Source organism: Hydra vulgaris, chromosome 14 (assembly GCF_038396675.1).
Source record: "Hydra vulgaris chromosome 14, alternate assembly HydraT2T_AEP".
NCBI classification, from domain to species: domain Eukaryota; kingdom Metazoa; phylum Cnidaria; class Hydrozoa; order Anthoathecata; family Hydridae; genus Hydra; species Hydra vulgaris.
Genome location: NC_088933.1, coordinates 39,376,230 through 39,403,937, shown reverse-complemented (window position 1 = coordinate 39,403,937; position 27,708 = coordinate 39,376,230). Strand labels below are relative to the sequence as shown.

General features: G+C 28.1%; 2 protein-coding genes across 2 annotated transcripts in view; both read right to left on the bottom strand.

Annotated features, from left to right (window-relative positions):
• Window positions 1-14,268: 14,268 nt before the first annotated feature.
• LOC136090468 (uncharacterized) overlaps window positions 14,269-27,708 on the bottom strand; it is a 23,734-nt gene continuing 10,294 nt past the window's right edge. The window contains exon 2 of the mRNA XM_065817161.1: window positions 14,269-15,608. Within this exon, the coding sequence (XP_065673233.1) occupies window positions 14,537-15,592 (1,056 nt within the window). The 5' untranslated portion in view covers window positions 15,593-15,608 and the 3' untranslated portion in view covers window positions 14,269-14,536. The remainder of the gene's footprint in view (window positions 15,609-27,708) is intronic.
• Window positions 22,824-23,354, bottom strand: LOC136091111 (uncharacterized). Its single transcript, XM_065818098.1, has 2 exons — window positions 23,163-23,354; window positions 22,824-23,045 (listed from the first exon to the last, which is right to left on the bottom strand). Exons 1-2 carry the CDS (start codon window positions 23,352-23,354, stop codon window positions 22,824-22,826), a joined length of 414 nt encoding a protein of 137 aa, XP_065674170.1.

Genomic DNA, 27,708 nt, shown 5'->3' with positions numbered 1-27,708 from the left:
TTAATTTATACATTTTATACCTATCAAGTTTTGTATTTTAAGTATTTATATAAAACGTTAATTTTTACTTCTAACTTTCGTTCTATAAACATTATTTGACTGCCTTATACAAAATACGCTGCGATTGTAAGCGGTTCTTGATGACAAGATTATCTGATCTTCTGCAAGTCTCCGCGTTCTTATTTTATATGTAACAAAATTTGTAATTTTTTATTTATATGCATTCTTCTTTCATTTATTTTATTCTAATAGTTATTGTGAAGAAACAAAAGAACAAAAAAAAAAAAAAAAACGAACCTTTTTTTGTTTTAATAATGAATCAAATAAAAATAAACGATTTAGGGTGGACGTTTTTTTCTGGCACTCCTCTTTAGTAAGTCTGTATAAAAAGGAGACTTACTTAAGAGGAGTGCCTAAATATTGAAAACAGAGCCTAAAACCTAGTGCAGAGAGGTAGGCCACCCATACCCTTAAGTTGGGGGGGGGGAACCCAGTTATATTTAGATCCATTTTGCAAATTTAAGGAACTTTTTATTTTAGTAATACTAAGCGGTAAAATTTGGAAGATTTTGAGACTCTAATAACACGTTTTTTGAGGGGGACCTCCAACCCATTAGCCACGGCACTCCTAAAACCTGTTTTTTGCGGACTTAAAAAAGAGTTTGCCTGAAATACGCCTTACTCAGGGCCAGAAAATAAAGGGTTGACGAATGTGCATAGAGGGAAACTATACCCTGGACTCCCCGAAACCATGCATCTTTTTATGTTAACAAACTAGGATCTTTAATCAGAATTTTGACTTTTCTGTTTTTTAGCTGGTTAATTTTGATAAATTAGAAAAACGAGGTACGTACTTTTAAATTAAACGCTCCCCTTCCCCCCCTCATCCTCCCTTAATACGCTTTCGTACGCCATTTGAAACACCTTTCCCAAATGGGGGTATGTACTTTATGGACGACCCCTTATTAAAAAGGATGATGAAGGCAAAGTGAGCGACAGAGAGATAAAACTAACTCAATTGAAGTTTTTAGAATTTTTGTGGATGTGGTATGTGTCTCACTTTAAACTGATTGCATGCATTCAGGTTTAATTAACAACTTTTCCTTTGATTAAATCTCCTTTGATTTTACCAAGTTTTAAACGTTAGACGGAAAAACAACAGGCTCAAAATATTTTAGTGGTTCAATTGGTACACAGCTTAATAAGTATGTTTTTAATATATTTTTCTACCTTTTAAGGTAGAAAATTATATTTAAAACAATTATTTGTCATACAATTTTCTAACTTAAAAGTATAATTTTCTACCTTATAAGGTAGAAAATTATACCTTACTAAGGGTATATAACATATCCTACCTTAACTAAAAATTTCTACCTTTAATTTTTAGTGTGTATACAAGGTAAATTAGAGTTTTATACATGATAATTATAAAAATCCTTGAATTATTATTATTATTTCTTTTTTTTTTCAAGATTTTCTTTTAAACGTTATCATCTAGGAATATTTTTTTCAAGAACGTCCTTGAAGATTGTTCTTTGTTTTTTTGAGTTCCAGCATTCAGCTGCACATTTTAGAGTTTGAAGATCCGTTTCAGGAACTAAATTTTTTAGGCCAATAATTTTTTTTTTTTTTATTAATTTTAAATTATTTTCTCCAGATTTAGTTCATGTTTATTACACAAACCCTTGATACTATCTAAAAAAGGTTGTGGGGCTGTTTTGTTTTCCGGTGTCATGAAATAAATTAACCCCCATAATAAATTAACTCCCTTTGCGTAAAAAATTACGCGGGGAGTTAATCTATTTCGAAATAGATTAACTCTCCCTGAAATAAATTAACCCCTGTCGGCGAAACAAATTAACTCCCCATAATATATTAACTCCCTTGGAACAACTTATACGAATTACAAAAAAAGTTTTAGCTTGATGTTTTCCAAATGTGTTGACTTTAAATCTGTTAATTAGATATAGATATGGATATAAATTATATTTCTACTATTATAATATCATATATTAATAGTGGCAATATATATATATATATATATATATATATATAAATATATATATATATATATAAATATATATATATATATAAATATATATATATAGGGGAAGTGGGGGCATAACAGCCCCCGTAACGTTTAGATTAATGGAGTATGAAAATAAAAACGGCATGCGTTTTTTAACAGTGTATTTCGATAAACACATCATTAAGCTTTAAATTGCTGCAATTAAGAAAAAAATAAAACGGTTTTTGAAAATGTTATAACACAAAAATTAGACTTAGTGAAAAAAACGGTTCTGCCCCTATAGAGAGGCACAACCGCACCCTAAAATATGTATATAAATATATATATATGTATATAAACATATATATATATATATATATATAAATAAATAAATATATATATATATATATATATATATATATATAAATAAATAAATATATATATATATATATATATATATATATATATATATATATATATATATATATATATATATATATATATATATATATATATATATATATATATATATATATATATATATATAGGGAAGTGGGGATGAAATATGAAAATAAAAACGACCTGTGTTTTTTTATCAGTGTATTTCAACAAGCAACAACAACAAAAAAAAGCTTTTTATTTTAGCAATTTAGAAAAAAATGCAACAGTTTTTGAAAATGTTATTAAACAAAAATCGCTAGGAGTATACTCAGATTCAGAGCAAGATGTCAGGGATAATTCTAGCAGTGAAATAGTTTGTGTTTGAGATTTGGTAGTTAGATTTGGTGTTGCTGAATCCATCTCAGGAAATGACCTGTTGGTTGTTTCTGAAGGCTCAAACATCCAATCATCAAAAACTTCAGGATTAAGTGGACTTATTCCAGTCTTTCTAAAACAATTTACAGCTGTCAACATGTTTGCAGATTTCATATAAGCTATTCCAAATAGTTCTGGAATCTGATATTCGGTCACAACTCTAGGATAATGTGTACGCAGCCAAATAGGAACTTCGTTCGAATAGTTGCTACTAAATGGTGCCATGAAGGAGACATCTAGCGGCTGCAGATGGTGTGAACAATGTGGTGGAAAACAGTAACACAATTTTCACGTGCTTTCATTATGAACTCCATATTTTTTGTATGTGTTGCATGAATCTAATAATAGCAGTACAGGTCTTTTTTTGGATGGCATTGCAAAGGACAGAAAATGGTCAAACCACATAAAAAATATATCTGTTTGCATCCAACCACTAGGGTGATATGATACAATAGTCCCAGAGGAGCTATTTCGATAATATTAACATTCTTGAGAGCTCTAACATGGGGGAAAATAATCAAGGGTGCACGTATATACCAGAGGCACTCATATACATTTTGATTGTTATGATTTTCCCTTGTTCAGCTAATGTTAGAGCTCCAACTTGTTTTTTACCCATCTTAGCAATTACTTTTGAAACTTTTTTTGGTACTGAAGAAATTCCTGTCTCGTTAACATTATACATATTATTTGGAGTTATGTTATTTTCATCTATGCTTTTAGTCAATAGTTCAAAAATTTTATTCACAGCAGGTCAGTTAAATCCCATTGCTCTAGCTCCGGAAGTTCCCTCTGGTATACACAAAGAAATAACAGGATTGCGTTTTAAAAAGCTTTCTGTCCACTGGTAGCCTGCCATTCCTGTTTTTTTGTTAAAGCTATGTGACATCTTGTTCTTTTCAGCTAGCTGAAATGCCAATTCTCTCAAATCTTTCATTGTAACTGGAAACAAGCGACTCTCTAGAAAAATTAGGTGTTTAGCTAACTCTTACTCTTGTTCAAGGTTAAAAACTGATTTAAAATTCCCAAGTTTTTTTACTGAACAACTACTTAGTTCTAAACTTCCTTGCTGAAGTCTTTTTATTCTGTCACGCAGTGTCGTTGTTGGGATACAAAACGTTAACGATGCCTTCTTATACCCAATTTCCTTCTTTATTACTGATTCAATAGCTGCTTTCATTGAATTTTCTTTCCAGGATTGTCGATTAGTTAGACGTTTGTATTTTCTAACCATATTAGGTAACTAAAAACACAAAATAATAATTTTTTCTCTATCAAAGAAAAAATATAATAACAATATATAAATATACAATATGTATCTCTCTCTCTCTCTATTTATATATATATATATATATATATATATATATATATATATATATATATATATATATATTTATATATATATAATAGAGTTTATATAGCTAACTAGTATATATTAATACACACACACACACACACACACACACACACACACACACACACACACACACACACACACACACACACACACACACACAGATATATATATATATATATATATATATATATATATATATATATATATATATATATATATATATATATATATATATATATATATATATATATATATATATATTTATATAGAGAGAGAGAGAGAGAGAGAGAGAGAGAGAGAGAGAGAGAGAGAGAGAGAGAGAGAGAGATAGAGAGAGAGAGAGAGAGAGAGAGAGAGAGAGAGAGAGAGAGAGAGAGAGAGAGAGAGTATAGTATAGTATAGTTACTATACTATACTATAGTATAGATATAAACTCTATAACCTTAGACATTATTATTAGCAAAAGAGAATGGTTTTGAAGTATTAGTATCAAAACAATAGTAATAGTAGATCAAAATAATAGTTATAGTATTGCACGAACTTCTACTAATACTATTATTCTACTAATACTATTGTTTTGATCTCCTTTTTATATGTAATATAAAGGCTTGTCAATAATAAACAGTTATAAAGTAATTTTATTCAACGCTCACTAAATATTTATATATTATATATTTTAATATATATAATACTAAATATATTTTATAATAGAATACTTACACAATTTTGTAGATATAATTATAAGTTAAATTATTTAAAACGCGTATTATAGGGGGTTAATTTATTTCAGTGGGGGTTAGAAATACTTAAGCCGGTTAATCCATTTCGCTATATTTTAAAATAATTTAACTCCCGGGGTTAATTTATTTCGAAATAGATTAACCGGGGAGTTCGAATGTTTTAACCGGGAGTTAACTTTTTGGGGAGTTAATCTATTTCGCGTCACCGGCTGCGACTTAATAATATCAAATATAATTTTATTGTTCATCAGGCGAATAAATAAGTTGAGCTTGTTTTGTTGTATCGTTATTGAAATATCTTCAATAAAGAATAAGGAATGAATATAATTTTTGCTATGTTCTTGAAACGTTAAGGAGTGACTTGAGTGCGTTTCTTCCAACTATACCAAGCTTTTGCATTAATACTTTTTTATGTTCACAAAGCTCAAGACCATATATTAGTGTCGGGACAGCCAAACTTTTATATTGCTGGACAATGGAGTTTGGGTAAACAAAACGGATTCCTGATTGAATTAAAATTTGGATTACTGCCCGGAAATTAGATATTCGGTGATCAATGTTTAAACTATTAGGTGAGGCATAAGTTGAACTTTTTGTATCCCATGTAAAACCTGGGTGACTAAGTTTATTATGAAGTTTTATTTTTTGGTGGTTGAGAGTTATTGTGCAATTTTTAATTTGCTTTTTTCCGGTGAGCAAGAACTCGGTTTTGTCAGCATTCAATTTTATACAGTTTTTGTGTGTGTACATATTACAGGTGTTAAGAAGCTTTTGTAGGCCAGAAAGGGTGGAGCTAAGAAGTACAATGTCATCAGCATATGCTACAACACCCGTATAGTTTCCATTGATTGATGTACCTACGATGCTTTCATTTTGTAAGGTATCTAGTAGGTTTTCAGTGTAAATGTTAAACAAATAAGGCAAGAGTATAGATCCCTGTCTCACTCCTTGCGTTAGATAAAATGGATATGATTTGCAACATAGATAAGAGACAGAAGCACTATATTCGTAGTATAATGATGATATGGTATTAACAACATACAAAGTTTTTTATCATTATAGAGTCGCTCAAACAGAATTTCCCAGTTATAGCTGTCAAACGCTTTTTCAGCATCGAGGGAACAGAAATGTACGGGTGAGTTGATGTTGTGCTTAATCGTTTCACTAATAACAAATTCGGCGTGTAGGGTTGAGCTATTTTTAGTGAAACTGAACTGAGGAGGATGAGTTTCTTTTATTTCTGGACAGATTAATAGGATAAGATATTCCATTAGTTTCGTAAGGATTGGAATGATGCTAATGCCGCGGTAATTATTTGGATCAATTAAGGATTTTTTATATGATTTAGCGAGTGGTATTATGAGTGATGTAGACATCGATTTTGGGGTCTGCCCATGATTAATAGAAAAATTAAAGAATTTTCTGAGCCATTCTGTTAGTGCTTCACAGCTCGCATTCTTTAAATGTTCAGCTGAGATTCCAAAAGCGTCCTTGGATTCGTTTAATTTAAGGCGAGAAATAACCGTTTTTATATTTTCATCTGATATTTTCAAAACTGCTGGCAAATTCTTTCGTGATTGAGCCTTTATCTTTTTTATTATTTATGGCGTACAATTTCGATTTCAATTTATTTTTGAAAGTATTCCAGAAATTTTTTGGATTTGTATTTTTTAACTTTTCGATTTTTATGTATTCTTTGTACAGATTTTTGTTTTGAGCATTTTTGACAGCATTGCGGAAATTTTTTCGAGCCATCCGGTATCGAATAAAAATTTGAGAGTTTAAATCTTTTAGGAACCCATTTTCCTGCCATTTTTTAAAATAAAATAAAAGAATATCTTTACTGCGGCTTAACTCGGGTGTCCACCAAGATTTTGGATGCAAAGACGGTTTTTTCCCGAATAAATATTGACTAAGTGCTTCAGATGTAGATTTTGTAACAACAGTATATACCTTGATAAGTTCTTCATCATAATTTTTATTCGTAAAATTGTGACGATTAAAATCAATATTTAAGCAATTGTTATATATAGTTGTAAAAAATCATTGTTATTCCAGGCATAATTTGGAATGATGTAATTATCTGTAGTTGTAATGTACGTAATTATCTATTTTTGTAATTGTAATGTATGTAATTATCTATTTTTGTGATTATTTTCTTGAGAAGATTGTCCGATAATTCCAATTTCAATCGATACTGGTAAATGATCACTCATGTTTTGAGATAAAAAAGGAATTACGAAACAATTTGAGTATAGAAGAGACCTATACTTTGAGAAAGCTATGTGATCTATGCAAGATGCGTTTGGTAATGTATTATGGTGATACGTTATCTTAGGTCCAGAGCCTTTTGTTACGTCCACTAATTCAAGTTCATTCGACTTAATAAAATCTAATAAAACCACGGAGTAGTTATTTTTTGTAGAGCTAGCTCTCTTTAATAAATCTTTAATTAAATAAATTCCGTGAGGAAAAGATTGAAAGTCCCCAAGAACAATAAATTCAGCAACACCCTCGTAGCTATTAATAACACAACAAATTATATCCAACTGACTTTTGTATTCCTCCAGCGATGTTTGATTATTGCGCGACGATGAGAGATAAATGCCAATAATGATAATATTAGTCTGATTTTTTTTAAGATTTATTGCGAAGATGTGATCATCTTCATAAAGAATAATAATGTTTTGAAACAAATGTTTCCGAATAAAAAACGCGTTTCCGCCAAGCGGCCGACCTTGCTCATGTTTGTTAGCCTGGTGGAAAAATAAAGAATGGGTATTTTTATAGATATTTTTTATTATAAAATGTTCTAGTTTCGATAACCAGTGTTCACATATAAAAGTTATGTCATGAGAGAGAATCAATGATTTGGTATACTCAATGTTGGACTTTAGACCGTGGCAGATAAAAGTACATAAATTAAATGTTGTTGTTGGAAGTTTATCTTCCTTTAAAATATTCCCTAAATCCATTTTGATCTATGAGAATCTTCCTGGTTTCCTTTAGTTTCCAGATTTTGAAATATGTTAGTTTATAAACGTTTTTTTCGGTATGGTTTAACTATTATATCGTTATCCCATGAAGCAGGGTTAAATATTATATTCTTTTCTGTGTTGTTTACGGAAACTTTGTACGATCTGTTGTATTCATTTTCTTTATTCAATATAACAGATAAGGGGGTGATTCCTATTTCTGTTTCTAAATAGTTTTTAAAAAGTTCTTCATTGATTTGATTGCTTACCCCTCCGACAAAAATGTCATATTTACGAATTATTCTTTAACCTGCAACTGTTTCATTTTCAGAAATTTTTGTTCCGAAAACGGGCTCTGAAGTTCTATGTTTTTTTACTAATGGACGATTTTATGTTTTGTGATTAGATTTACTATTTCGACACACTAAAGTAAAACTATTTTCGTCATTGCTGGTGTTTAATGCGCGTAGTTTGTTATCTATTTTGGTTTTTTCGTTTATATTTGTGGTCAGTATTCCATCAATTTGTGATTGAGTGAATTTGAGCTCCTACATTTGCGAATGTTTTTAATAGTCGCGGTTTGTACTCAGCATTTTTAAGAGACTTATCATGCGTTTTTTAAGTTAGATTTTTTTTAGCATCTGTGTTGGTCATTCTATTTTCACATTGCAAATAACCATCAATCTTTAATTTCGATATTTGACACGGCTGTAAGAGACTTATATCCAATTCCGAATGTCTGTTTTCTATCTTAAGGTTTTCAATAATTTTAGTTTGGAAAATTATTTTTTCTTTCAACAGTATGAATTCTTCTTTAATTTCTTTATTTTACTTTTGAATTTCTTTTGAAGTATGTAACAACTCTTTTACTGATTTACTTAAAAATCTATCACTGGACAGAATGTCCACATTCTTTGTTGAGATAATTACCTTAACGATTTCTTTGTGAAATTGCTTTCCACATAATGTTATTGAGAGTATATAAATATCTTATAAATATAAACTTGTTTTATATCTTTTACAAAGATTCTTTTCAACAGGATTTGTAAGGAATAGCGTTATGTTTACCTCACTAAATTCATCTGCACAAAATGTCTCAACAATTTCGGCAAATAATCGCTCTCGAAGGTTTCGAATTGAGTTTTCTGAGATTGGGTTCATATTTGAGATAACTAAGTCTTTTGGATGAGAACAAAATTCCTCAATATTTTTCAAAAAATTTTCTTCAAAAGTATAAATATCACACTTTAAATAGTTAAACATCTCCTCGATTGATCGTGGTGCCTTATTGGTTTTATAGACAATTCTTTTTCAAGTAGCGTTTTTATTGATAAAAAACCATATTATAAAAAAACTTTATATATTATTTTATTATCGGTTTTTTTTGTTGTTTTTTTCTGTAAAAACACGTCTTACTTTCTTGCGTTATGCTTTGCGTACCTTTGCGTATCTTTGCGTATTCTTGCGTAGCTTTGCGTATATTTTTAAAGCTAAATATTAAGTAAATAAATGTTTAAATTACTTGATGAATATTGAGATTATATATGTTTAAAGCTGACGTAAAAGTGTTTTGCAATGTGGATTCCTGTTTGCTCAAAATATCATCCTGCAAACATTTTTTTTTTCACTGTAACTTTTTTTTTTAGATTAGTATAATAAGTGCTACCCCAGGCAACAGAAAAAAAGATAGTTGTATATGAATCAAAAACAAAGCTTTTTTAAAGATACATTATTTAAAATAGGTTTTTATAATGGTTATCAACCATACGCGTTAATTGCATCTGGTTATTAATCATACGCGGCTTACATCTATGTCATCTATAAAGTGTAGCAATCACATGTAGCGCGCATCAAATTTTTTTGTCGGATAGTGATATTCCACAAATATTCTGTCGGATTCGTGTTGGACTAACTGCCAGGCTAATACAGAACACATATTTTGTTGTCTGCTTAAAACTTAACAAAAGGTTTTGCTTTGTAGAGAGGAGCACTCATGACTGAAAGTATGATTGTTTCTAGGATACCATGTTCTAATCTGTGAAAAAAATCCTTCATGAAACGCTTTCTTATACTGATCTTGCTTCATTGTTTTTTTAACGATATAGATTCGGTTGCAGCCATCATATACAGATATCAGATGTTTAATACGTTGCTCCACGCAGTCTGAATAAGACTTTTTGTTTAGTATTTTTTCACATAAGTTAATTTTATTTTAACAATTTTAATCTTTTTGCTATATTATTATTTTTTTGCTATAAATATATAAATAGCATTGAAAAAATTTCAATATTTATTACGCCAAGGAGAGGTCTTAAACCTCCAAAAACGACACAACTTATCTACATTTATATCTTTTTAAACATAAAGATAATTTCGATGAACATATTAAATTGTAACAGGAAAAATGATGAGTTAAATTTCTATATTTTATTGTCACTTTTTATCAACAAAAAAAAATGCGAAAAAATATCTTTTAGATATTAATTATCAAATATAAACATTGTTAGACACATTATAAATTTAAAAAGTTTACTTAAACTAAATGTGATATAAAACAGGGATTATTAAAGATCAGACATCAAAATCGCAAAACAATGTTAGAGAAAATGTTTTGATGTTTTATGTTTTACGTCATCGCCTTAAAAACGTAAACACAAATTTACGCAAAAAAAAGAGAGATATTTGCAAAACATGACAAGTTTGAAAACATATTCATAAGAACATAAAATATTTTTATGATTTTAATATGCATAAAAGGTTAGAATTTTATTAACTCGACTATCAAAAATATTACGTTTGGCATTTAAAAATATTAACTTTAATGTAAATGAAACACATGGATGATATAAGATTCAGAAAGATTAAACATTCTTGGATAAGTGTTCCAAGTTTCAACAGTCCAGCATAGAGATAAGTAAGGCGATCATTGTTTTCCCACGACAGATTTTTTGTAAATATTGCAAAAAAAAAAAAAAAAGATGAGTGATAATAAAGCATTGGAAATATTTAAATAATATATTTTTTTATACCGTTTAATGTAATTATTTATTTAACAAGAAAAGATCGATTTTTTAGATTTTTTTTTTTTTATTTGAAGATGAAAACGTTTAGACAAAAAAAAAATACTTTTATTTTAAAGTTAGTGAACTTGAATACTTTTTATGCAGAAATATTTTTATTTTTGATAAACTCATGATGTCGAGCTTGTTTTTATATTTAGTGAAACAGCTGAGAGGAGTCATCTTCTATATAAAGTTTATGCAAAATTCATGTAGCAAATAATAAACTGATGTAAAAATATAACAAATGTAAATAATTAAAAATATTAAAAGAGAAGGCATAAATAATAGATATATTATAACTTGGAAACATCTGGGAGAACTTAACTTTGTATATATTATGCTGTATGTTAAAAAAATTTTTATACAAAACTTTTTTTTAACTTTAAAAAAACAATTTTTTTTATAGCGATACAGTGCGTGATATAAGGAATACAGTGTGAAATCAGTACAGTATGAACACTGAGGGGAAACTTAATTGTTGAACTTGGTTAAGTAGCCTTTAGTAATCTTTTATTATAAAGTTTTATTATTACTTTTATTATTTATAGTTGGATTTTATTATAAGTTTAGTTCTATTATAATATTATAAGTTTTTGTTATAAGTTCTATTATAAGTTAGTTATTATCTTTGCAAATGGTTATTTTCAAAAGATATCAACATTTTTTTATTTCTAACTTAACTTACTTTTTTTGTTTGAAATGCGAAAGTCAACGTGTTTTTTACTAAAATGTATAAAAACAATAATTTACAAAATAACTTATAATTAAATAAACCAAGTAAATAAAAACTAATGATATAATTTAATTTTAATGAGTTCATGTTCAAAGAAAGAGAAAGAAAAATTAAAAAGAAGGGATAAATTAAAAACATTAACAAAATTACTTGAATGAATACTTCAAATGCCTTTTCAAGTAAAGGCTGGGCCTTGTCTAATCTAAATATTGTTAATGAAAAATAAAAAAATTGTAATAACCTAAACATTGTAACAAGACTCTAAAAATACTGAGATACTAAAACGAAAAAAAAACAACAAAAAAATAAATTCCTTAAAGAATAAATAAAATTTTGCAAAAATTAATTGATAATTTTTTCAACAATTGTTTGGTAATAGAAAATTAAAAAAAAAATTAAACGAAACTCTAAAATTTAGTTGTATTATCTTAAAAACATTATTATAATTATTAAAAAAAACTAATATTATTATTAAATAACATTATTATAAAGTTGCTCTAGTATATTTTTTTGAAATGGTGAATTATGGATGAGTGATTTTTGATTTTGCTTCTGTCCCAGCCCTTCCCTATACAAAAAAAAAAAACTTATTAAATTAAAATGTTAAAACAAGATATATGTATGCACTCATTTTCGTCTATTCCTATTTCTACACTAATGTTTAAAAACTTATGCATCAAAATTTTTTTTTAAACCTTTAAAAATAATTGCTAATTAAACATTACTAAATTTTAAGGAAAATAAGAAAATTTAAAAAATCACAATTACTTTCTTCAATAGCGTACTTAGTTTTTTTAGTTAAAAGTAACGCTATTGAAAAAAGTAACCATGTTTTTGTATGGTTTCTTTTAAAGTCTTTGAAAGTGCGTTTCAAATTTAAGTAACTAATTGTTATTTATTATAAATATGTGTTTCTTATAATAAATAAAAAACTATCAATTGCATAATTATTTTGAAAACAAACTGCTGAAGTAATGCATTTATTTAAAAAAATTTTAGGCGAACGCCAAAGTTTGCATAAGTAAAAGTAAAGAAAGGTGAAGTTCATTTTTCTTTGTTTTTTTTTTTTTTTTTTAACAAACGGGCACACATTTGTCGATTTGTCGCGCACTGTTCTGTTTTAAGAATCACCCCAAAAAAATCTTCATTAGGATAGGCATTCGCTATATTTTAAATCTTTTGCTATCATTTGCTAGATTTTAAGTCATCATCATTATGACATTTGACATAATTATGTCAATTATGACAAAATTGTGATCGTCATTATCATGATAATCATAATTATGATAGTGATGATGATTGATAGTGATGAATATCATATCATTATGATTGATGATAATACTGCTAATGATTATGATAATTATTTTCATTACAATAATGATGATTGATGATAATGATGTCATCATCATTATCACCAATCAATCATTTTATATTATTGTTTATTAATTTTTGCAATCTTTACTAAAAATTTTAATTTATATTTTATTCTATATATTTATCTAATTTTTTATATATATATTTTATTTTTTATCTTTTTATTTATTAATTTCTTATTATATACTTTTTATCTTAAATTTGTTTTAAAATTTTTGTTTTTTATCTTAAATTTGGAATTGAATTCACATCTTTCACTATCCATATTTTCTTCAAAAATATTAGTGCTTTTCAAATTTGGGTGAAGTTTGGGTTTTGGCTGTTTGTAGTAAAGTCCTTTTTAACTGCAGTATAGAGCAGACGTAAATCGCAAGGTAAAGCATAAATGGCAAGGATGTTCATCTTCGGGATAAACTTGGTATTGGTGCTAAGTCTCTTCGAAACGCTGGTAATAATAAACGCGATTCTTAGGTGAAGTTTATTACCACCACTACATAAATTATGATTACACAAAAGTACTAATGTTTTTTTCATTATCTTATATCTTCTACCATTCTATATTTATTTATTTTTAAATAATGTTATCTCTATGCATACATTTGTGTTAAAGTAACTTAAACATTTGTATTTAATGAAGATTTTTGTTTACTGAAATAGCCAGTTTTCTTTTAAGTATACTTTAACAATAAAATTACTGTTGACTATGATTGTGTTAAACTTTTTCTTTTTAAAATAAATATGTGTTTATTCTGAACATTTGTCCATTTTTTAAAACAATTAAAATTTGAATTAAAAAAAGTTAATAAAAAAAGAAAGCAATTCCAATTAAACTCGAATTACTTTTACTTTTTGTAAGTTACTATTTGTTACATTTTTAATCGCATTTAAAAGAAATTTCTTTGAAACTTATATTTTTAAACGTTTTTATTAAAGTTACACACAAAACTCATTTACAAAATATTTCTAATGATTGTTTAATAAAGGAACAAATTTTATTTAAATTATAAAAAAGTCTCATATATATTATTTTTAAATTGTATAAACATTTGTTTTTTCCAAAAAGTTGCACAAAAAAAAAAAATGTTAAAAAAAATAACGTAGTCTATTTAAAATAGATATTTTTAAACATTTCATGCTCTGATTTTAATTAGTCAAGTTTAAAAAAAAAAAATTTAAACAGTTCTTTGTAAAAATAGACACAAAAAAAATAAAGCAACTAAATCACTCCATTGCAACAGAAGATTTAATCTAACTTATTCATGACTATAAGTAACTTAAAAAATTATCTTCCAAAAAACTTTTAGAAAAACATGCAAAAATAGTTACAAACATTTGAATTAATCATAAAAAATAAATGCCTACTGTAGATATAAAAAGTATTTTATAACATTGCTTGTTAATTTACACAAAATGCCTTTATTTTAAACAATCACATTAGATAATTTTATTTAAATTTAATATAACCTAATAATTAATTTTCTAACAAATCTCCAACAAGCCCCAGCTCGTCACAAATATCACTATCAGAATCCGCAAGATGTTCTTGAATATACGCCAGATTCGTCTCAATTTTATCCTTTACTTTATCCTGTGTTAAGAATTTTAGCTTGGAAATATTCTGCTCATGTGAAGCACCAAAATCAAGGAAATCTTTTACTTTCGAGATTTCTCCCTTTATTTCTCCTTTTAACTTTCCTTTTTCCATGCCTTTTTCAAAAGTTTCGTCTACTATTTCTTCGGCCTCTTGCGCATTCATTTTTTGTTTCCAATATAATGCTTGTGTATCACTATCCCATTTTGCTACTTTCATTATTTCGTACCCTTTTTTAATTGTTGTGTTCCTGTCCGGTTCAACCTGATGTTTCGAACAGTCAATCAGGAATTCTAGCCATTGATATTTTAATGGGCTTTCCTTACATATATTCTCATAAATACTACTTTGTTTAAATTTCAGCAATTCATAAAATTTCCAGTGCATCATGTTACCGGGGTAAACTTCTCCGGTTTGAAGAATTGTAGGTTTAACGTCTAGCTCAAATAGCTTTTGATTCGTTAGTGCAGTGTTACCGGTAAACACATTCTCTTTGCATATAACTATAATATAAGTGTCAAGAACTTTTTTATAATACAGTTTGCCTTCTCCATCTTTTACCTGACCGGAAATCAGCTTTGACATATATTCTTTCTCTCTTGATAAAAAGTAAGCTGTTTTCTGGCCCTGTACCTCAATTGCTATCTTCTGTTTACCTTTATTGGTACAGAGGATATCAATGGCACTAGCAATGCTAGTGCCCCCTTTCTCATCAGAAACAACTGATATGGGTAGTTCGTTGTTATTAAGTTCAAGATCTTCAATTTCCATGCTATTTTGAAAATCTAATAAGCTATTGATTAAACTTATTAGCAAGTCTTTATTTTGCTCGCTACCAAAGAGCATTTTAAAAGTAACATCCATAATCGGATCGGCAAACACTGGTAATTTTTTATCCTCTTCCAGCTTCTGCTTCCCAGCTTTTGTTTTCGACATATCAAATCAAAGTATTCTGAAATAGATTTTTACATTTTATGGAATATTTACATATAGTACAAGTACTAATTTTAAGTAAACACTATAATAAAAAACAAAAATAACAAAAAAAAAAATACAAACAATCAAACCAACAAAAAGAAAAAAAAAAAGCGTGAAAAAGTAAAATACTTAAACGAAAAAACTTTATGGAATAAATAATTAAATAAACTTGATTTACGATTTTACATCTATCTGAAATATAAGACTTTTGTTTACCTAATTAAAAAATAGCAATAAAAGAGAATTAGATTATAATAATAATATACAGTAACAACATAAATAATATAGTAATATAAGTATCATTAATAATAATAGGCAATAACTCCACTTATTGGTTATAATCCACAAAGAATAATAACTCCACTTACACACAAAAGTGGAGTAAACGACTAACTATATTCATTAGTTTATTACAATGACGCTAATACCGTTATAAAATACAACTTGCTAAAGCAGATGATCAAAGAGTATTTAAATAAAGATAGTATAATAAAGATTTTGATATTTATACCTCTAAAACCTGTTATTAAATCAAAAATTAGTCCCTCGTGTCTACTAAATTTACGATTTATTATGCAGTTTTTTTTGAAGGTTTCTGTGTATATTGTGATTTTAATATACGTTAATAATTTTCTAATAAATAGCTTACCTAATTATTGACAAAAGTCACACGTTGCATATTTTTATTATTGTAACGTTTTTTTTATAACGATATTAATTGTTGACATTAGTCACAAGTTTTATTTTTAAATGCTATATATAGCGAACAATTTTCAGTGTAAGTTTGTTGAGGTTGTTGCTAAGTAATAAATATATTAGAAACAAGTTGCTCAATGCAACTAAGGCATGGTACACTTTTTTCCAAACAAAAATACAAGTTTTTTCAATTACAATATATTTAAGTTTTTTCATCAAAAAGTATGACATATTTGGTATGTATGGAATTATTTTAACCACTATTATAATCTGGTAAAAGTTATGCAACTACATCAAATCGTCAAGCGTAATTTTATTTAGAAAAGATGTAGTTTTCAACATAAAGTGCCTTGGGGCTCGGCTATAAATAAGTCTATGGATTTGATTTTTTTATAAAAGCACGTATTGATGTTTGTTTTCAATGAATGTAACTTGACATTTATAATCAGACATTGTTTAGGAAAGTTATCCATGAAAAACAATTTTTTTTCTGAAAATTGAAGTTATTTTTTTCAATATTACACCTAAATGAGTATGTTTAACAATAATGTTACGTTAGATTCAGATAAACTATGGTAGTGTTAAATTTTCTACCAAAGTCGTTTTTGCATAAATAATCATAACTTTTAGCCCCTTTCAAAAAACTGTTTTCGGTATTTAGTATCATTTTTTGAAATACTCGGGACTTATTCGGCCATCTTAAAAAAATAAGAATGCGTACACAATAGGGTGTGTCGATTTTGAATTTTTTTTAAGAAAAAATTGGGGAGTTACTAAAAGTTGCAGAATTTGATGGAGAATCCAAATATGATTTTAAAAATTAAATTAAAAAATTTTTTGCTTAGATGATTTGTCTTTTTATATTTTAATAAAATTATGACCTGGTTTCTCAAAAAACCCGGTTTTTATTTAAACATTAATAAGCTTTTTTTTGACTTTATTCGATAAATATCAGTTGGGATATAAATGTTGATTAAAACTATTTTTAGATATGAATATATTTTCTTTAAGAATTTGAATAAAATTTAAAAGAAATAGTTTTATTTCAAAATTAGACTTTGAATTTAAATTTGAATTTAGTATGCATATTAATTTAAAACTGAAATTAGATTGAGATTCATTTATAAACATTAAAATAGTTTTCAATGTATTTTAAATACAGTTTGGCTTAACATCGCGTTATAATTTTATTGCTATTGATGTTAGAAATACGGCGAGATATTAAAAAAAAACCCGAATTGTTTCAATAAATATTATAACTTTAATACAAAAACATTTGTGTCAAGCTTTCAAGGTCTTGTTTACTATTATATTTAGGCATTAACTTTCTACTCGCTTCTTGAGTTTGGACAAACTCTTCTTTCTTTTCATGATTGTATAATCTACTTGAAGCTTCAGTATATGCTTTACGCAACGCTCAACAGATTGTCCATGACATGGCCAAATCGGCACCTGCATAGGATAAAAAATACATTAATTTCAGAAGTTGTTAGAGAGGTAGTTAAGAATGGTTCATAAACCGGCGACTCCCATGATATCAGGTCTACCAATTTTTTAGCATTAAAGTTTAGAACAAGAATTTTTCTTGATCTGGGAGAAGAATCACCTTTTTGTAGATCTTCAGTTCCAGTACCTCTAATATCTTTTATCTTATTAACAGCTACACTTTTATCCTCTTCAGTATTTGAACACAACAATGTTTGTAGTATATACTCACTGAAAAAAAACTAAGATCTTTGAATAAAGGAAGATACTACTTTAATAACATCTTTTTGAAACTTGTGTTGCTGCAGCTGATAAAGTACATGTTTAGGACCTTCAATCCAAGAATGTTCAACTTTGATCTTAAATCAATAAGGAAAGTAAACACCCACAATGTACTCGGTGATAGACTTTAAATTTTCTAAATTTTTACCTTGAATTCCATGTTTAGAGATCCACATTCTACATATTCTGTTAGCAGTAGTTAACCATCTTGAATGTGAAACAGGCCCAATTTCTAATAAATGAAATTTTGGTGGTAAAATACCACTTCTAATGGCACAAACAACTTTATAACCATAAAATTGATCTGCAGACATGTCATTTATTATTTTATCATCGAGAGAAATAAGTGGATTACCAATTTTAATAGTTTCAAATACTGGATTTATTTCTATATCAAGCATGGACCCAAGAACACCAGACTATTTATTGTTAGTTTTTGTTTGACCATCTAGATTGGTTATAAGATGCCTCAGTTGCAACTCATTTGTATGGAGTTGACATATAAGTCAAACAAGTTTTTTTCCTAATTTTATTTCTATATTTTTGATGACTCCACCCTCCCAACCTAACTTTACTGGCTGTTGGTGGAGATTCTACAAATGTAAACACAGTTTACATTTGTAGAGTCTCCACCAACAGCCAGTAAAGACTTGTAAATACCTCTCTCAGTCAACCATTCAACAATTTTATTTGCTATAATCTCTGCATGTTTAATACTATTTGTTGCTTTCTCAGGAGTAAAGTGAAATAAAAATTTTCTTTCAGGTTCCATACAAACAGAGTAAGTTCTTCTTTCACAGTTACTGGAAATTTTGCATTTGAGTCATCAAGTTCAATCATTTGCTTAGTTTGATAGATTCACAAAATATGCATTTCACTTCTCCACTTTTTGCTATTTTGTCAAAATCCTTACTAAGATCTCTGATCATAGTAAGGATTTTGACAAAATAGCAAAAAGTGGAGAATCTTTTTCTTGCGCTCTCGAAACTTTACTATGGTCGATAAATAATTTTTTTTCACCAGATGTTATTAATCCTGCATCAATAAGCATTGCTGTAGCAATTGCAGCTGTAGCACGTGCAGACACCCCATACTTATGTGAGAAGAATTTGCATAGAAATAGAAAATAACTTTAAAAAGAAAATCATTATTGACCAAGTTCTGATGGTTTCTCTAGCACTAGAGGCAATTCTATATTAGTAATATCATCGTTGTTATCATTTAATTCTATTTCATTACTAAATTCACTTTCTTTTTGATTTCATTTGACTTTTTTTAGTTAAAATAACATTGCCGGCTTTATTCTCAAAACATTTTTCTTGATCTTTTCTTATAAACAAAATAATCTATTTATCTGAAAATATATAAACTTATACAAATAAAATCATCACATTTTACAATTGGACATTTGCATACTAGTATATCAAAAATTCTATCAAGTTTTTATTTAAAATTTATTATTTTTAATAAAAATTTAATAAACTTTTTTTACTCTGAAATACTTAATATTGGACTTTAACATATGTTGGTATGTCGCCGCTAGTTTTCTTATTAATTTTCATTGAATCAATAATTTTGGAAAAATCGTTCGGTGTGTTTATGAAGTTAAAACAAGGAGATATTATTTTAAATTTGTTCTTTATAATTTTGATACTCGGACGGTTTAAATATCTTTCAACAGCTGTTTTAACAGAGTACTGCGAAATTATCAAATGTTGAAAGATATCGCCATCATTATTAGCAGAGGAAGAGACGTTTATGAAAAAATCGTAAAAAATATTTAAAAATAAATTGTTGTCAACAATCACTTCACCATTTTCCACCAAAGTTATGCATTCATTTGAATTTCTATACTTACTTAAAAGAAATGGTTTACACAATCTCCAATGAGAGGTATTGGTTGTCGTGTGCAAATTGATGCATCCAAAATACATTCTCTTAATTTTTAAGATTAGGGTTTACCACAAAATTTCTATGTTTTCTATATAATAAGAAAGAATTTTTAGATTTATAAGCCTGGTATTTATTTTTTACGTATGAACGAAGCATTAATGCTTTTCTAAATGGTTTAATGACAAATGGCTTGTCGTTGCCTCTGAGAATTTTAGTCTTTAATGTTGCATGTAAGTTCAAAATTTCACTAAATATTTCATTAAGTTTACAAAAATCTTGACAAGATTTTAAATCATTATTAAGTTTTTCAAAAAAAATATTGCATGAGGAGTTTTTAAAGGATTTTTATAACAGTTTTTTGGGTGGTAGCTTGCAAAAAGTAGATCTTAACATAGTATAAGCTGGTGATGATCGCTCACACCCGCAAAAACAGCATTAGTATGTTGGAAACAAAACTATCTGTTTGTAAGGATGAGATCGATACAAGATGGGTTAATAACCGATTTAAAACAAGTTGGTAATTGTATTAAATTACTGCATTGGTAGAGTTCTAAGAATTCGTTCATCAAACTATTATGTTATTCTAAATTAAATTCGCCTATTATAATAAAATCATTAAAGGATTGCAAATAAAAGTCAAGCACTTCTTTAAAGTGAATGAAGAAATAATTATTTATCTGAGATGGAGGCTTATAAATAGCTAATATTAGCCATTTTTGATTTTTTATTATAATTTTAAAAGTGATGATTTGCACATCATTAATTATATCTACTTTAACCTTCTTGAAGGGATGTCTTCATTAATATAAACAAGAAGACCTCCACTTAGATTAGAAATTTCAAGACGGTGAGGAGTTTTATAACCTGTTAATAGGAACTGATTGGTTAAAAAACATTTGTCTAGCTTGGTTTCCCCGGTAATAAAAATATCAACAGTTTTGTTAATAAAGGAAGTAATATCTGTAAACTTATTTCGTATAGAATTTACGTTGATGAATTCCCAATTCCAAAATAATGTAAGTATATCATTATATACTTACATTATTTCGGAATTTTAACCTAAGTTTATTCAAAACAGACTTATGACTATTTTCTTCATTGGGGTTATACAAGGTTGTTTGGTGATCATTTAGCTTATGGTGGTTGGAGATGTCAAAGACACTTAAAATATGCAATAAAATTCATAGCTAATCTACCCGTTCCTCGCGTGTTTAAATGTAGACCCTGCAGCCCAAGGTGTTCTTTTGTTAAACTTGAGTTATCAATGTTTAAATACTTGGATCTTTTTATTTTTGCTGGCTAAGTGTTTGGATGACAACTGAGCTTTAGCATTATTGTAGTTTTTTATTTGTTGGGTTTATAGAAAGAACTTCATTTGATTTTATGATTTTACTAGGTTTATTATGCGTAACGTCCGTTTGTAATTTGTCAACAATATTCTAATCATTAAATGAACTATTAGTCGAATTAAACGATATGTTATGATTGTTACATAAATTGCGATTTGAAACTTTAGGTGGTTCAAGTTTAGTCACAGTTGATTTTTATCGTGATCAATATAAAATGAAATTTTTTTCCTCGTTTTACTTAACTCCTGTCATAAGAATAAATTTTGATCTTTTATGATGGGTATACTGCTCTCTATAATTTTTAGATTGTTTGTTTCCGTTCTCAAAGTATTTATTTCAATTTCCATAGACTTAAGTTTATCTTGAAGTAATTCTATATTATCGTTGTAAATATTTTTATTAAGACTACATACTACTTGAAAAGATTCTTTTCCATCTTTAGTTGAACAACTTAAAATGTTTTCCGAGACAAGATGTGAAAGAAAATTGCCAACATCGACTTTTTCAACTTTGCTTTTAAAATGTTTAAATATTTCAGAAAAAATGCTGTTTGTATCCGCTCGTTTCTTTCGTTTTTGAATTTGGAGAATAACATTTTTGAAAAAGCTTACATGTTCATAATTAAGCTTCACATTAGTCTCACAAACTTAATAAAGAAAGTTCTCAAAATCACTAAAATAGTTTGATGATTCAGTTAAAATAATGTTATCAATATCCTGTGTCTTATCGTTAATGTAAATCTTTATCTGAAACACCATAGAAAATAGACAATCTTAGCCATTGGCTAAATATAACATTAGCAATGGCTTCGGGATGGTAACCCTGCTTCAGGTAACCAGTTACCTACTCCTGAGGATTTGGACAATGTACTGTTGCCTTCCGGTACATTGTTTAAATTTGTTTTTCTTTTTTTTGTAATTCACCTCTCTAAGGCCGAAAAAGCCACTACAGATGAGGAGGCTGCTTATGGTTATAACCCTCTGTTAACTCTATATCTTCGAAACACGAACCTTGACGAACAAGGCGCGGAGAAACATGTTGAGCGCGTTACTACCGGGATGTGGTGGGAAACGAACTCGGAACCTCTCACTTATGAAGCGACCGCTCTACCACTACACCACTACCGCATTTTGCGGTAGTGGTAAATCCTGAGAAGTAGGTAACTTTTCTTTTAAACGCTGCATTTTGCTATTGAGCATTTTTAGGTTAGATGAGAATCACAGATCCGGCAACTCAAAGGTAGTTTTTCTTATCAGACTAACAATATTTCCTATTTCTTCAAATGGTGATACTCTAGCAAGAGACTCAGGGAATATACCACGCAGTTGGACATCCAAAGTAGTAGAGAAATATATGTTCTGGGCCATTTTTATTTTCGACCATTTATCCAGCCACAATTTTATATATATTTTAAGATGTCCAATTGACCACAACTTTTATGAGTCTTTCAGACTTACTCTGCATAAGTTCAAAGAACCTACTTCTTATGGATCTGAAAGATCTATCAATTCTTTATTATCGACCCATGATTTAAACGATTCAGGATATCCATACCACTTTACTAGTGATTTATTTTTGAGTTTGCGAATCACTTTTTCAATTCTAAATATTTCTTGATTCGTTTTTTGCAGTTCTTGTTCATAAAAAGTTCCTTGTATTTCTTCACCATTATTGTCAGTTATTTTATAAGTTGGAGGATCTGTGTACTGAATTTGTGATATAGTAAAAACTTCTTCAGTCTATCTTGGTGTGTATCCTTTTTCAAATGTTGTCTTCTTTTTAGTTATCCTGACTCTATCATTAATTGAAAACTTTGGTCTTACAGACTCTGATCGTGCATTTCGGTTCAAGTTTAACCAAACAATATTCTTATTCTTTTCATCACTAGCTTTAACTGGTGACATTTCAATTGAGCAATGTCTTGTGTTGTTGTATTTATTTACCATTTCATCTAAGACATCAATATATTTTCTAGTAGAATTAGCTGAAAAGTATTTGAACATTTTCTCTTTCATTGTTCTATTCTAACGTTCAGCTACACAACTTTTTTCTTCATTTTTAGTTGAGTATAACTCAACACCTAGAGCTTTAACATGCTTATTATAAAATTCTCGACCCCTATCTACCTACAATTTTCTGCACTTTCGTTCTTTAAATATTTTATTTAAAGCATTTGCAACATCAACTACAGTTTTATTCTTTAATGGAACAATCCACCCATACTTTGAAAATACATCTATTACCATGAGTAAGTATTTTATACTGTTGTTGAATTTAGAGAAATATTGCATATCGACTAAATCAGCACCCCATATTTCATCGATTCCATTTGCAATTACTTTTTTTTTTTTGAAATGTTTTATAACGGGTCTATGAAGTTCGTTCGCAAGTTCGTCCGACCATTTCACATTTTTTTCTTTGACTTTTTTGCTGATCGATTGTAGTTTTTTTGAATACCGACTTTGCATGGGTCTTTCAGACAGAGTCCAAACTTTGCTTTAGAAGCGATGATAGGTTTTATAATGCCTCTTTCAATTTTTTCGCGTGTAGTTGGATTTTTTACAGCCTCCATTTCTTCAATCATTATTCTGTCGGCTAAGTTTCTATTTTCAGTATCTGTAAAATGTTGATATGCGAGATCATGATGATAAGCAGCATTATCAACTCTATCTATAGGTTTACTCCATTCTTTATATGCGTCAGTAGAAGTTAGTATCTCATTTAAATTAGTACCAGGATCAGCAAAGTTTATTCCAGGTAAGTGCATCTCACCTGGGAATTTTGCCCCTGGTAATTTTACTTTTTTAGTTATTGAATTAAAAGAGTTGATTAAGTCTCCTCCTTTCTTAGTGGATCTGACAAATTGAGTTTTTGTTGTTCCGCAAATGTCGCAAGTTCCGCAAATCACATTTCTATTGTTTTTGCAGACAAAGTTTTGTTGATTTAGTGTATTTGTATTTTTTTTGCATTTGACACAGTACATTATTTTATATATAAAAAATAATTATATATAAAAATGGATGTTGTCGATTTATCATGGAACGTAAAAAGAAATAAACGAAATAATAGTAAGTTGTTACCTAAAAGTATAAGAGGAATTATTGTTGGAAAATTAGGTTGTGGAAAAACTACTTTATTATTAAATTTATTTTTAAGACCTGGTTAGTTAGATTATAATAATTTACAAGTTTTTGGAAAATCTCTATTTCAGCCTGAATACAAAATATTAAAAAGATCTTTTGAAGAAAAATTACCAAAAGAAGTTATTCTTAATTTGCTTAAGTATCAGGACAAAATAGAAAATCCTGAAGAAGTTATTGAAGAAGTTTCAAAAACGTTTAATGAGAAAAATAGTAAGGTTGATATGGAGTGTAAATTTTTTGAGACAGCAGATGATGTACCAGATCCTGAAGATCTCGATGCTAGTAATAATAATTTAATGATATTTGATGATTTGCAACTGAAAAAGCAAAATAAATGTGAGAAGTATTATATAAGAGGGAGGCATAGTAATGTAGATTGTTTCTATCTTGCACAAAATTATTTTATGTTGCCTAGACAGACTATAAGAGAAAATGCAAATTTTATTTGTTTATTTCCACAAGATTCAAAGAATTTAAAGCATATTTATAAAGATCATGTATCGAGTGATATGTCAGAGGATGAGTTTAAAAAGTTATGTAGAACTGCATGGAAGAAAAAGCATGGATTTATTGTAATAGATTTATCTTCTTAAAAAGATGATGGAAAGTATAGAAGTGGATTTGATAATTTTTATATTACATCTGACTATTTTAAAGATCCTTAAGATCTATAGAGAATTCTTTGATTTTTTAAAGATTCTTGATAAATAAATTTTCTAATATATAAAAATGCCTTGCATATATGTAAACGGAGACAGTAGTGAAATTTAGTTATAGTGTTGAACTGGATAAAAATAAACAATATGAAATGGCTCTAGTTGGTTTAGAGACATATTATAGTTTTCCAAATATTGATTTTTCAAATAACAATTTTAGATTCAGTCCTGATAATGGGGTGACTTGGTTTGATGTTCTACTTCCAGTAGGAGCATATGAGATTGATGATATATATGATGATAAATAAGTATATTGAATTATTCTTAATTAAAAACGGTGATGTAATATCAGGAGTTCCAGCTATAACAATTGGAGCTAATAACAATACATTACGTTCAACTTTAAATATTCAGACAGGATATAAAGTAGATTTAACAAATGCAAACTCAATTAGGACTATTTTAGGTTTTAGTTATCAAATATATTCAACAAGTTATTATGAATCTGAAAGTATTGTGAAAATATTAAAAGTGAATACTATACACGTTACATATAGTATAGTAGAAGATTCATATGTTCATGGAAAAATACAAAAAATTATATATTCATTTTTTCCAAATGTCGGTCCTGGATAAAAAATTGTTCAAGAACCGATTAATTTAATATATCAACGTGTATTGTTAGATTCGATTTCAACATTAGTAAATACAATAGTTGATCAAGATGGAAATCAAATTAATTTAAGAGGTGAAAAAATTTCTATTAGATTTCACATAAGAGAAAAAAAATAATCTTATAATAAAATGACAAATTATACTAATGTTAAAATACATCTTTCAGAAGGACAATTGAAAAAAATTGAAAAAGCAATCAGTGAAAAGACTGGAGTTAGTATTGAATTATCACATCCAGATTTTAATGGAGAACATGCATTAGCTGTAACAAATACACAGATGAATAAAATTTCAAAAGCATACGAAGATGTTAAAGGAGTAGTGCTAAAATTAAGCAAAAAACAACTCATGTACAATGCTAAAACAAAGAAGGGAGGATTTCCAGGAGCACTTTTACCTTTCTTAGGATCAGCTAGAAGTTTTTTAGCATCAAAAGTCATACCGTCAACAGGACTTCTTACAGTTGTAGGAGCTGCAACTGGGAACAATCTGATTAATAAAATTGCTGGAAATGGTATTGATAAAAAAAGATTTTATAAAGTTAGAAATGGAGAAGGAATTAAGTTCACTAAAATAGGAGGTGGATTATTTATGAGTCCATGGAAAATTGGAGGATCATTAGGAGATGGACTATACTTAAATGCTGGAAATGGTTATGTGAGAACTGGAGCTGGTCTATTATTAGGGCCTAATTCACCATTTGCTAATATACCTTTTTTGAAATTGATTTTGTAAAAAAAGAATTTAAAAAATCAAAGATTTTTCATGAATCTAAAAAAAATCTTAATATATAAAAATGGTATATCATCCTCCGATACATAAATTTATAAATAAAAGACAAAGAGCTTTTTGGTATGAGAGGCCACTTCCAAGTTGTATTATTAATACTCCTAATTATGGATTAATAGATACTAGTTCGCCTTGTACTGTTATAAAAGACCCAAAATCTTATTTTGTATTTAATGACACTTTTGATAATCAGCAGGAATTAATAGTTGATGGGTCTAAATATAAAATATTTGCACAGGAAGATATTAAATTAGGATTTATGTCACATAAATTTATATCTTTGCACATAGGTGTAAAAATTGATGATCCTAGTTTTGTATTAATTTCTTTAGAAAATAGTCTAAAATTAAAAATGCTAAGTTTAAATAACAATATTGTATCAGAATCAGTTAATGATATTGTTGTGATTATTGAAAACAATAATTCAATTGAAGTAACAATTAAAAAAGGTGATGTATTATGCTATGTTAATTTAGTAAAATAAATAATTTTATTTTGCTTTATAAAATGGAGTATTTAAATAATTCAAATATGAATAAATTATATCCGACTTTACCAAATGAATATACTGAAATACAGCAGATAGATCCTATTGCTTACCGTCTGAATAAGATTAGTGAAATTCAAAAAGAAATAAAAACTGAGAGAGAAAAGAGAGGCAATAAAAGTAATTTCTGCAGTTGATGTACCGTTAATTGGAAGTACAATGGCACTAGGAACTGTTGGAATTGGTTTTATAGCCACAATAGTAGCAACTCCAATAGCTATTGCATGTGAAGGTGCAGCATTAGCGATTGGAGCTCTTTCATTGATAGGAGGTCAAGTGAATAAAAAATTAAATTTAAAAGCAGAAAAGCATGAAGGCATTAAAATACTTGCTAGTTCAAAATTGAATACGATAAGCGATCATATTTCTAAAGCTTTAGTAGATGGGAAAATAGATGATAAAGAATTTGAGCTGATACTTAGCGAATTTGAAAAGTTTAAAGTTATGCTTGAAGATATTAGGACAAAAATTAAAAAAGATATTGATGAACAAACTAAGATATCATTAATTAATCAAGGAAGAGAAGAAGCGATTAATTTACTTTAAATGAGATTTAGTA

Excerpts from the sequence above, each read along its gene's own strand:
- LOC136091111 (XM_065818098.1), bottom strand. The coding sequence starts at position 23,354 with ATGAAAGAGAAAATGTTCAAATACTTTTCAGCTAATTCTACTAGAAAA. Across the intron at positions 23,046-23,162 it reads GAAATGCACGATCAGAGTCT|TACACAGATCCTCCAACTTA; the intron begins GTAAGACCAAAG and ends TCACAAATTCAG.